This window comes from Malania oleifera, chromosome 11 (genome assembly GCF_029873635.1).
Source record: "Malania oleifera isolate guangnan ecotype guangnan chromosome 11, ASM2987363v1, whole genome shotgun sequence".
In the NCBI taxonomy this organism is placed as follows: Eukaryota; Viridiplantae; Streptophyta; class Magnoliopsida; order Santalales; family Ximeniaceae; genus Malania; species Malania oleifera.
The window spans coordinates 23,709,383-23,721,711 of NC_080427.1; the positions used below are offsets into that span (position 1 = coordinate 23,709,383).

Genomic DNA, 12,329 nt, shown 5'->3' on the forward strand with positions numbered 1-12,329 from the left:
ATTTCTACTACAAATTACGCAGTTAATTTTTAGTTACAAAAAAATAAAATTATTTTTAAAATTAAATTAAATTTATTTATTTTCAATTAATTTGAGAACAAATTTGAATGACTTTTTCTTTTTTGGGGGGGGTGGGAATATTAAATGAAAGCTACTGGGCCGCCTTTGAATATTTAAAAAAAAAAAAAGTTCATTATATTTCATTTTCAATTTTTCACATATAAAAAAAAAAAGAAATAAATGTAATAATAAAATGTTTCAGTTTCAGTCTGAGGTGACACCTTGTCTCGCTCTCTCTCTCTCCCTCTCTCTCTCTCTCTCTCTCTGGGGTGGCTTGCCTGTTGGCATTGCCATCTCCGCCGATTCGCTCGCCTTCTGACAGTCATATGGAGGCTTTGTTTTTTGTCTGAGCACCGGACAAAGCTGATTGAAATCAGCTTTGCAAAGGACAGCGGTTGCTTTCTGAGATTCTGGGTTTTTCAAGGCAGCTTTTGTGAAGCTTATGGAAGCTGAAGATGAAACCAGGGCTCCGAAGAGTGGAAAGGGATCTTGCTCCAACTACACGGCCACTGTTCATGCCCCAATTCAGAACGTAATGTTCTTCGTTTCCTTTTTTTGTTTTTAGATTTTTTTTTTTTTTTTGCATCTGCTTTTCTTATTCATCTTCCTGCTTGCAATTTTATAATATTTACTGCTTTTATTTTTTCACCAAATCTGTGACTGCACAATGGTTTTTCCTCAATGTTCTTTGGTGGGTTATTCCCAAAAAATTTTTTCCTGTTCAAAATTTTCCTTCCCTTCCACATCTCTCTCTGTACCTCTCTCCTGCTCTGAGTAAATTTTCGTTTTTGCTTTTGTTTTTTAGTCTTTGGTTCATTTATTAGTGTTTTCGCCCCTTTCTGCATCAAAAAGTAAACATTGTAGCATGGATTTCTATTCTATGGGTACTTCTGTTTTTATTCTTAAAGAGCCGGGTTCTGGGAATTAATTAAAGAACCTCTACCTGATATTTGTTACTTGAGGTAATCATATTCAAACAATACTGAATTTCATGCATCCTCAATATTTGTTCAGGCTTATAGCACATTACCTTGACAAAACCCTCTCTGAACCCTTCCGCCATATTGCTCCCGAAGCTGGCGAAGACCTTTGATCTCTGAAGGTGCTATGTACTATTTATGAAATCTTGGCTTGAGTTGGATATCTTTGAGTGGAATTCAACTTTTGAGTTACATTTTGAAATTCAACTTTGACAGAACCATTTAGCAGCGGAAATTTTCGCTCACTCAACTGAAACTTGCCCTTTTGTAAAAAAAAAATCTGACTTCAGATTTCCAAAATTATTATCATTTGTTGATTACATGTCTTTAGTGTTCATTGGTAAGTAATAAATGATCACAGATGATTGGCTTTCGTGACCTTTCTTTATTGCAGTTAATGCCTAATTTTAATTGTTTATTATTTTATTTACTTATTCATTTATTTATTTGAAGAAGATTGTAAGGGAAAAATTAGAGAGTTGTATGCTTACTAAGGCTTGACAAGTGATATGTGTATTTTCTAATTCAGTGCAATTTCCTCCCTATTGTTCTTTTTTAGGTTGGAGGCTCAGCTGAAATAATTGAAGAAGCCCCGGGTGGGCAAGCACAGAGGGAGGAAGACCTCATCTTAGAAATGCCCTTTAGAGCTATGGAAAGCTCCACAGAAGATTTTGTGAGGACAAACATGCTCTCAACTGCAAGTCCCACTCGCAAAAGAGTCAACTTTTCCCCGATACTGAGCCCTAGTTTTGCCAAAACCAGTGGGTCTCCAGGCCCTTCTTTATCTAAAGGTAAATCATCTATCAAAAGCCTCCTTCCGAAACTGAGTTTAAAGCACCGAAACCCTACATCAGCAGATATAGAGAAGGCTGCCATCCTAGTTCTAGGAGCTTCGTCTGTAGAGATGCGGGAGAAGCCTACAATTAGAAGGACATTATCTCTTACAAAGCTTTTTTCTCCCAAAATGAAGAGAACATCATCCTTACCTGATCTTCCAAAGAAAACATCATCCTTACCCGTGACTCCAATTGCACACTCAAACCCTGAGTCTATGCATGGAGCGAACACAAACCATCCACTAAATTATACAGTGAGTATTCACCTTCATTTGCTGAGAATTATAACTTTGTGTGAAGTATGTCACATTGGCTACATATTCAATCACAATGATGCACATGGTGAGTACCATTGTAACAAAAATATTGGAATTCTTAAAGAAAGTCTGAACTTTTCGCTAAAATATGCATAACTAGAATTTACTGTGTATGCTCCATTGATTGTTCATGAAAATGGCAAAGTTGCAAATAATTCCTGAACTATTAGAAAACATTTCATGGAGAAAAAGAAAGACAATACATGCCTGGTTGTTTCTTAATGTATATTAGGCCCCTTTCTTGAATATATTTTTGAATCATCAATCAATTCATCCCAGATTTCATCAATTCCCCTTGTTTGCCAACTTTGGCAGTATTTTTTATTTTTTTCTAAATTTTTGAGTTATTTTTTAATCAGATTAATTTGCATATTTATTATTGCTAAAGTTCAGATGCAGGGTGCAAATGGCATCCACCTGGTCAAGTGGGCTTGCCTCCTCAATTTGCGGTGGAGAATATCATTCAAAAAATTATCATTCCAAGTAACCTAACAGGGAAATTATTGTTTGTGGGAGTCTGACTGACCTACAATTTGAGTTGGTTACCAGTCGTCTTGTGCCCAACTGGTGACTTTATAACTTAAGTTTTTTAGGTCAAGTACAAGTAGCGACATAATGTGCTGCTAGAGTCATGGTTATCAGGACTGGAGTTCCTGGGTTTCTGCTCTTGGTGCCCATTTATCATATGTTTGTTAAAAATTATCTTATTCCCATAATAGTTGTTGTCATTGTTTGTTTGCCCCTCCATATGATGATATCAAATCCTCTCTAACCAAAAGGTATAAATTTCTATCCTCACTGCCTTATTCTTCTAGTTAAAATTACAATTTCAGCTGGCGCAATATATGGTGGGCCTGTGCTTTTGTGACTCTTCAAGCCCAGCAAGGTTTTTTTGCACGCAAGAGCATGTTAGAAATATTAAAAACCATTCTGGAGGCCTTACTCAACATCTTAAAATTTTAGTTCAAGTGGTAAACACATCGAGTGCACTTGCTAAGCAGAGCTTGACAGTACCTAGAGTTTCTTTTACCAGTTTGAGTTTAAATCATGTTAATTGAGTTGGTCATTGCCAGTTGTTCTGTGCACCTCATGTGCTTGCTTAGCTCGGCCTTTAGCTGTGGGTAACTAGAATTCTTGTATCAAATTGACTTTAGTGATACTGCCCTATAAGTAGATCTTCTAGTATTAACATGTCTGGCTAGTATTTCTTTTCATGAGGTGCTTCTTCTAATCCTATATCAAATCGGTCCTCTAGTCCAAACTTTGAACATGGAGATTGATTTCATGAACTTTAGTGATACTGCCCTATAAGTAGATTTTCTAGTATTAACATGTCTGGCTAGTATTTCTTTTCATGAGGTGCTTCTTCTAATCCTATATCAAATTGGCCCTCTAGTCCAAACTTTGAACATGGAGATTGATTTCATGATGCATGGGTATCAACTATCAGCTTATGCTTCCAAGTACAGAAAATGGTTTTTCTTTCTGGATTTGGGTTTTATTCCTTTAGTGTCAGGCTATCCACTGTTTTATGCAATTCTCATAGTAATACTCACTATGCAGAAAGGGACCCAGCTACCTATTCATCGTTCACATTCAGTCCCTGTGATTAACAAAGATGGAATCTTAACCCAGATGGATTCTTTAGGTGGTGTATACCGTATAATTCCCACTACCCCACGAATGCCCGAAGAAACTGTTGCAACATCAAATTCAAATCCAACTGCTGATCCTGGTAATTTTATTCTATTTCATGTATGGTTGTTTGTAATGCAAGACAGAACTGAAAAATAATTTACAAAATAATTTGAAAATAGTTTCATTTGCATTTTCGTGTAAACGATTTTCTGAGAACTTGACCTGATCAGCTAAGCCGAGCTGCCATAAAAAGCTTCCCTCTCTCTCTCTCTCTCTCTCTCTCTCTCTCGTACACACACACATATGTTTCTTCAAATGAGTGAGATTCTTGGTGCGATGTGATAAAGCCATACATCCTGCCTGTATTTTTGACTCAGTTATCACCTTCATTTCTCGTCTTATGATAACCAACCTATACCTTATCCTAGTCTTGGGGTTCAGATGGAACTGATGATGATGGTGAAGATATTCTGGAAGAAGAAGCTGTTTGTAGAATCTGCTTAATTGCACTAGGAGAAGGTGCTAACACTTTCAAAATGGAATGTAGCTGTAAGGGTGAACTTGCACTGGCCCACCAAGAATGTGCTGTGAAATGGTTTAGCATCAAAGGCAACAAGACATGTGATGTATGCAAGCAGGAGGTCAAGAACCTGCCAGTCACCCTTTTGCGAATTCAGAATGCTCAGTCTCATAACTCACGAGGAAATATGGCTGCACAAGAATACAGGCAAGTCTATTTCACTACCAAAATGCTTAGGAACTTCGAAAGATGCATCTTTGATACAAAAAAAAAATTCCAGTCATATTTTTATGCCTATTACTTGAGAACTGAGATAGAGAAGTTTGGAACATAAATAGGGTTTTAATACATAGGCTGAAAATATGTGAAAACCTTTTTGGTGGTTATCACTTATCCATATATTGTTGCCATCATCACACTTCAGTTCATTGATTGCTGTGAGAATTATGTGCACTTATAGCGCCCCACAAATGAAACAGATTTGAAAGAGAAGAAACACAACAATTTTACATGGTTTGGTAATGTGCCTATGCTTACAAAGTCTCTGTGAAAAACTACACTGTAAACAAATTGCCGTAAGGTTTCGACCCTTGACTACAAATATAAATAGCCCAACCCCATATAAAAATTCCAAAATATCTGCGTATAACAATATATGAACACTCTGCGTGCTCGAAATACTATACGCAAAACTTTATGGCCCTCACAAACTTTAAAAAGTGGACCACCCAATATGACCCACAACTCAAAAATGATTTCAGTTCACATTTATACAATCAAAAGAAATAATGAGGCCATGGATCGTTTTTAAATTCTTTTAAATTATTACTTTGGGAACGATTTAAGTGAAAGTGTAAATCTTGTCAGGTTTTGTCAGGACGTCCCAGTTCTTGTTATTGTCAGTATGCTTGCTTACTTCTGTTTTCTGGAGCAGCTTCTGGTAAGTCTGGCAACTTGGGAATGTAGCTTTGTCAAGATGTCGAAGTTCCTTATACTTTCAATGTGTACAGGTGACAAAAATGGGATCTGGTGCAATAGCCATCTCTCTCCCATTTTCTTGCATATTGGGTCTTCTTGCATCAATGACGTCAACAACAATGGGTAAGGTGAACTGCTTGGTTTAATTTCGGTATTTGGATACTGTTTTGTGGGTATGAGTTTGACCATCATTCATGTTTTTAACTGATTCCTAAGAAATTTGTGCTTAGTGAGGAGGAGGTATGTCTGGGGGTATGCAACTATTCAATTCCTGTTGGTGGTTCTCTTTGCGCACATTTTCTACTCATTGGTACGATATTTTTGTTCACAATTACTGTTTTGAGGATTTGTTACTTTTACATAATGGGAGTACTTGCCTAATAGGACAGCTCCCATTGGGAATAATATATCTGACCTGACTGGAGTTTTGGACTACAAAAGTTGTTATGCCTCTCATTAGGGGCCTAGTGATCTTCCTGAGCCTATTTGTACTTTTATTTGAATAATTTGATTCTTAAAATAGGATCAGAGAAGGGTATCTCAGGTTTCAAACATGGTTCATGGTTCATATCTCAATTCATATTCGTAAAACGGCAAGATTGTTCCAATGCTCAAAACTGTCCTTTATGCTTGCATGGTATACAGCTCCATATGCAGGCCGTTCTCTCTGTTCTCCTGGCAGCGTTCGTGGGATTTGGGCTTATAATGTGTGTGAATCACTTTCTCGCTGAGTTCCTGAGATGGAGGAGGTCAATTGCGTCATCAAATCAGCAGCACAGTTCACGAGAGGTGGCTCAAGCAGATCGATTATCCGAAAATCCACATGAGCAGCAAGTAGATCCTAGTCACTGCAATGAAGTTGAATTGGGAAACTCAGGCACCACGCATGGCAGCTGATAGCCACGAGTAATAGCAGAACAATGAAGAAGGGTTCTGGTTGTCTAGTAATGTGATACGTGTGTAATTATCATGTCTAAATATTATGTTTCACTTGATCCATAAAGAAATGGGTCTATGCTTTGCCCTACTGTAAATTTGTATATGTTTTAGCATATTTTGGAAGTTAGATGTTAAAGCATGTTAAGATCACAGAATTGTCAAGAGGGTAAATATGTTAAGAGATATTGGCCATCAGTAATAGGGAGACACGTGTCTCCAAGCACATGTTGACTTTAAAATTGCATGTGGACTGTCCTCTTTCTTTTTGTGCTGACTATTGAAAAATGCAAATGAATTGTCATTTTTCTTTTTTTGTTGCGACTATTTTTGCAAGTACATATGAATCTTTCTCTTTTATTATTATTTATTATTGTCATGTTTATAGAATGTGGAATGACATAAGTTTGACATGAACACGATGAACATATGAAACCAAAAAGAAGTGTTAGTATTACACAGGTCATAATAAATAATAACAATTTTCCTTTGGGCAAGGGGAATTTATGACCTTCTTAGGTTAAGTGTCATTCTGGCAGAATATAGATAGCAGAGCTACAATGCACCATGGAGGGTTTACAATGTACCAACTTTTTTCTTTTCAAAGAAAAGGGTTAAGAGAGGATATATTAGCTTAAGAGGGATGCAGGAGAAGCAAAAGTGAATAGGCAAAAACAAATTACAGGAAACTACCATTACTTAGAAAATCTCTCACAATCAATAACCATGCTTGTTGACATTCCTTTGAGAATCATGTTAGGATTGGAAAGGGAATTGTCATGACTGTAGAATTTCTAATTCCCCAACCGAAGTGAGTTTGCTGATAGCAGCACCAGTTTATTACTTCCCAAGTTAAGACAACCTATTCATTTCCTCATCGCAAATAGGGACCATTAGAGAAGTCGTTGCTCTAGGAGATAATTGCTTTGGCTGTCCAATTGGAGAAAATGAATTCCAGGCCCACCTTACTACTTCAGGATGTTAAGGTGATGGGCGTCCATTCATTGAGAAGCTTAAGAAGGAAATTAGATCCACTACTAGGGATTTGCTGCAAAGACATAAGATGCCGAGAAAGCAATATAAAAAATGAATTAGAGAAATGAATTCTCCACCAATATTTTTTTGGAAGATCGGTTGGAATTTTGTACCCAACCTGACCCATTCATTACCAACCATTGAACACTATTTATGCTTCTCCTTATATTTTGATTGAGATATGCTGCCGTAACTAATTAGATCAAAGTAAGCAACTCAATCTTCCTCCACTTTTAGTTTCATGTTACTAGCACATATTGATCTTAAAATATTCTTCTTGTCAACCACATATTGATTTGGATTGATTCTTCTAGTTTCATGTTACCTGCCTTGCGCTTCTCCATATTTCTCCACAATGTTTTCAACATATCAAAATGGAGGAGGTGCCTATCCAAGATACTGGCCAATAAATGAATCATTCCATTTCTCATCCCCTTGTTGAAAATTCTTTTGCGAGGATTACCATGATTCTCAAGTCCATTCACAAATTTTACTCTTAAGAGAATTATTATATGCTTTTACAAGATGATGAAGATGCTGAGGTTAGATGCCAATCCTGCACAAAGAGAATTTGAAGATTCCCGCCCCAAAATTTTTCAATCATTCCATAAATAAATACATCACAATGCACCAATCTTGTTGGGATGCATAACAATTTTCTTGCACTTCAAGATGTGAATATACCAATTCTTACAATTTATTTTCAAAATTGAAAAAATATAAAGTTACAAGAGAATGGCACTTCACATGCTCGACGCACATAGGATTTGGACAGAACCAGAAGCGCTTTCCGGGACTTCAGAATCAATTTCTTGGCCCTCAAGATGCATGAACCTTTTAAATGGCAAAATGTAGATAAAATACAATGCAAATATTTTTTATAAAGCAGTATTTGAGCAATGCAAATTATAAAATTAAATGGCAACCTGAGATTGCATTTCCAACAAAATTAATTATCAGTCAAATGCACAAAATGTAGATAAAATACAATGTAAATATTTTTTTCAAAGCAGCATTTGAGTAATGCAAATTATAAAATTTAAAGGCAACCTAAGATTGCATTTCCAACTACCAGTCAAATGCACCTCTTATGAATTACAAATTTTCAAAGGATCAACAACCAATATTCCTATTAACCATAATATTTTCTAGCAACGGCCGTTCTGTACTTACAAAATGGGTCCTCTCTAGCTCCCACAACTCTTGGGGCCTTCAACGAGTTTTTTTAACCAGGAATATACAGTATCGGGTGATGTTTACACACTGGTCGTTCTTAGGAAACCAACCGGATGAAATAGATGATTGCTCGGATTAAACCAAAACAAATGCACAAATCTGTTGAAAAAGGGTTTGCTTTTTGCCTCAGCAGATGATGAGTGGCTGGTTATTGCTTGTAAATAGGATTGCCGACTTTGCCCAACACTAGTGGCTTATCTTTCAAACTTGTATTCAAGATGCCTTCAGAGTAGCTGGATTGGTTTTCAGGAAAACCAGGTCTCATCCAAATCTTTATGTGCCCTTCCCTGCAGGCAGTGAGGACAGATTCCTGAGTAAATATCAAACCAGAGAGTGGTTCAGTATGAACACGGTGAGCAACCAGCGGAGAGAGCTTTGGAACATCTTGCATGCTTGGAGCAGGTTGCAGTGTACCAACTGGAGAAATGTTGTCCCAGTGGGCTGACTGGCTTCCGGTACTGTAAGTGGGCGACCCACCAGGGGGGCATCGGCGCAAGGGCACAACAATCTCATCCATTTCCATGTCCCACAGAAGCACTTGTGTATCCTGCTCACATATGGGAAAAGATTGCAACAATGGTGACTGATGAAAAGATATGAAGCTGTTGAAGGATGCAAGCGATGTCGAGCCAAAAGTTTGGCAGAAAAATAGAAAATAAAAATTTTTTATGTAGATCAGCTGTTGAATATGCAAAATGCAATACTGGCAACTTGGACTGCCATAATACCAGAGCAAAAAGCTGCACAATCATATCAAGCAAAATTCAATATGCGTCTGCTCATAGTTACATCTCAAAAGTGCAAAAGAACAGAAATTACATTTGCCTAATAAATGAAAATCAACCAAACAATAGACCAATTAACATTTCAGAAAAAGAAATTACTAATTTAACTTTATCATATAGCATCTAAGCCAGGAAAGAGATGCCCCATCAGCTGAAATGATTAATATTTTCCAGATGCTTTAACACACCTGACCAACAGAACCGAACCGGTACATGACAGTTTCCCCAGTATCATCTGAATTTGGTGATGACCAATGCGAATCAAAAGCCACTCCACTGACCTGCCCAGGGACTCCAAAAAAAAGGGGTTATATGGTCACAATGATACACAGGAAACTATATTGGTGCACTAAACTTACCCATGAATTGTGTCCCTCACCCCATGCAACAACCTTCCGATCTTCCATACTCCAAACTTGAACTAAATCATCTTCTCCTCCGGTCAAAATGTATTTTCCATCCATGCTGTAACACATTTGATATCAATTACATTGTTCCCCTTCAAAAGTACAATGGAAATCTAAAAAATATTCAAAGAAGTAATAATTATGCTTACTAAAAAATTAAAAATAAGTAGATAAATTTTCAACCAAAATTAATGAGGGAGAAAATGGCACAAACGGTCACCTCCAAGCACAACATAATAGAGCACCATAATAGCTTTTGCTACCACAAATAAGTTGTTCTTTTGAGTAGTCAAATACTCGTAAATAACCTGCATTCAGTGATCAACAATCTCATTTATGTAACAATATAGCTGCTAAACGAAATGCAGGCAAACCATGCAATGCAATGGATATTAGATGACCCATTACCATCTCTTCCAACAGTTGCAATATATGTGCCATCCAATGAGAAAGCGATGCTATTGATTGAACCTTGGCAGATATGCCATCTGGCAAATGGATTACTCTGCATACATAGGACGACAACAAATTTACAACGAAAACACTGCATTAATTTTTCAAGAAGTAAAACCAGTAATAGATTCAACAAGACACAAATTTCACATTCTTCCATTATTATTGAAGGTCTGAGCGATCATAATAAAAGCATTCAAAATATAGAACTCAACTAAGTCCCCATGAATATTACAATTCTAGTGAGTTGTGTAAAATGCATGGCCACACTAGTCTGAAATCAAAACAACTTTATCTTTATTAAAAGAAGTTGAAAAAAGAATAATTGATGCAAACAATGTAATGAGACATGAAACATTACTTTTCCCAACAATCAAACTTCAAAGGGATCACATGTGAATAAAAAGTTGCCATCTGGACCAGCAGCTAATCAATTATTATAGTAAAATATTTCCAGGAATGCACGGAGAATAATTTTCATGGTCAGAAAGAACATGTTCTTTCTGAACATGTGCGCACACATAAGTGGGTTCATACATAAATATGGGTGCACATAAATATGCAGGACAAATTGATTGGGGGGACAGGAGAAGCAAATAAAATTAAGCAAATGAAAAGATAAAAGGAAAACGAACGAGAAAATGTAACTAGAAGGCAAAATTCAAGTAAAAGAGTCATTTAAGCAAGCTCTCCCAAAAATACATGATGAAGCCTTTATATAGGCTTTTACCCTCAATCTACATAAGGAAACAAATATAAGAAAATTAATTTTTCAATTTCTTAAATAAAAAAAACTAAAAAATAAACCATAAAATTCCTATATAAATAAAATTAATGATTGAATAAAAAAATTCAAAAATGTAGTTACTCCCACATCATTCTCCCCTGGTCGGAGAAACCATGAGTTTTGAGGCATTGAACGATGAAGAACTAAAGTACTTGAGTAAAGATAACAAAAGCAAGCATAAAAAATTGCAGCTAATTGATCCTCACACAATGAAAGTAACACAAAGGTGAAGAAAAGTTGGAACATTGGAAATTCCACAAGAAGACATTGGTAGCTGCTCTTTTGTTACTATGAAACTTTGAATAAGATATATAGAGCTAAAATGAGTAATGCGGCTGAAAAATCTATTGGACCTTCTCAACAAATCTATTGAAATGGGTGTGAGGATGTGATGTAGGACAAGAAGCACGACCTTGGGAGGACCCTTGCTGGAGAATAATTAAGAAGAGTAGAGTTATGGAGTAGTGAGGTTAAGTTATTAGTTTACTACATGTGTTTAGTATTAATTAGTCCAGGATTATGTGTATTTGGGGTTGTTTGTAATATTTGTGTAAAGTAGGGTGTAATTTATGTAAAGAGGCTTTCTTATAAATAGTGTGAAAGCCATGATGTAGGCAGTAGCTGATGAAATTGAAATGTTGGGTGAACGTGAGTTCCCCCCTGGTATATCCTCTCTCCTTCCTTCCCCTTCCTCCTCTTCTAATTTCTACATGGCTGCAGAACCTTGATGCTGCCCCTGCATCATTTGGTATCAGAGCCCAACCATGATCTCTTTCTTCCATTTCAACTCCCCCATCTTATCTTTTCAATATTCTTCTTCCCCACTCTTCTTCTTTCTTCCTTTCCCCCACTGTTCTGCAACTTCTATCTGCCTGTGCTACAACTTCTTTCTCTTCCTCTGTTCTGTAACTTCTCCCTCCCTCCCTGCTGCTGCTTTTTCTCCCCCTCTTCTACTTCTTTCCTTTTCTCCTTTGTTCTGTAACTTCAGCTCCCTCTCTACTGCTTCTTCTTTCTTCTCTTCTTCTTCTCTGGTTTTCTGTTCTAATCTCCTGCTCTGTCCCTAATCCTTTGCTGCTCCGCAGCCTTCTGCCCTCTTGCTTCTCTCTTTCTCTTCTTCCTCTTTTCTCCAATTCTCTCCCGTAACTCACTCAACGCACTTTCTCATTTCTGAATTCCGTGGCTATCTCTTGGCAGTTTCTATCCAACAACTCCTACAACCTCCCATCTTCTTCTTTTCTCTCCTTCAGTTTTTTTAATTCTCTCTCTCTCTCTCTCTATATATATATATATATATACAGTTTAGAAAAAAAAAGAAAAAAAAAGAAAACCAGTTCTGCAGTTGCTAAACCTTTCAGAAATTC

General features: G+C 36.8%; 2 protein-coding genes across 3 annotated transcripts in view; one reads left to right on the top strand and one right to left on the bottom strand.

Annotated features, from left to right (window-relative positions):
- Positions 1 to 256: 256 nt before the first annotated feature.
- Positions 257 to 6,580, top strand: LOC131168600 (uncharacterized). Of its 2 annotated transcripts, XM_058128157.1 has the most exons (8): positions 257 to 592; positions 1,600 to 2,130; positions 3,757 to 3,928; positions 4,273 to 4,558; positions 5,219 to 5,291; positions 5,362 to 5,452; positions 5,560 to 5,639; positions 5,975 to 6,580. In XM_058128157.1, the coding sequence occupies exons 1-8, from the start codon at positions 503 to 505 to the stop codon at positions 6,224 to 6,226; spliced, it is 1,575 nt and encodes a 524-aa protein (XP_057984140.1). In that variant the 5' UTR covers positions 257 to 502; the 3' UTR covers positions 6,227 to 6,580. The 2 variants fall into 2 exon arrangements, with proteins under 2 accessions (XP_057984140.1, XP_057984141.1); XM_058128158.1 differs by lacking the exon at positions 3,757 to 3,928 and having other exon boundaries at positions 283 to 592; positions 4,260 to 4,558.
- Positions 6,581 to 8,232: 1,652 nt separating this feature from the next.
- The window catches only part of LOC131168601 (uncharacterized), a 37,700-nt gene continuing 33,603 nt past the window's right edge, over positions 8,233 to 12,329 (bottom strand). Inside the window, exons 7-11 of the mRNA XM_058128159.1 lie at positions 10,137 to 10,233; positions 9,949 to 10,036; positions 9,681 to 9,786; positions 9,510 to 9,602; positions 8,233 to 9,083 (exon numbers count right to left, since the gene is read on the bottom strand). Of these exons, the coding sequence (XP_057984142.1) occupies positions 8,685 to 9,083; positions 9,510 to 9,602; positions 9,681 to 9,786; positions 9,949 to 10,036; positions 10,137 to 10,233 (783 nt within the window). The 3' untranslated portion in view covers positions 8,233 to 8,684. The remainder of the gene's footprint in view (positions 9,084 to 9,509; positions 9,603 to 9,680; positions 9,787 to 9,948; positions 10,037 to 10,136; positions 10,234 to 12,329) is intronic.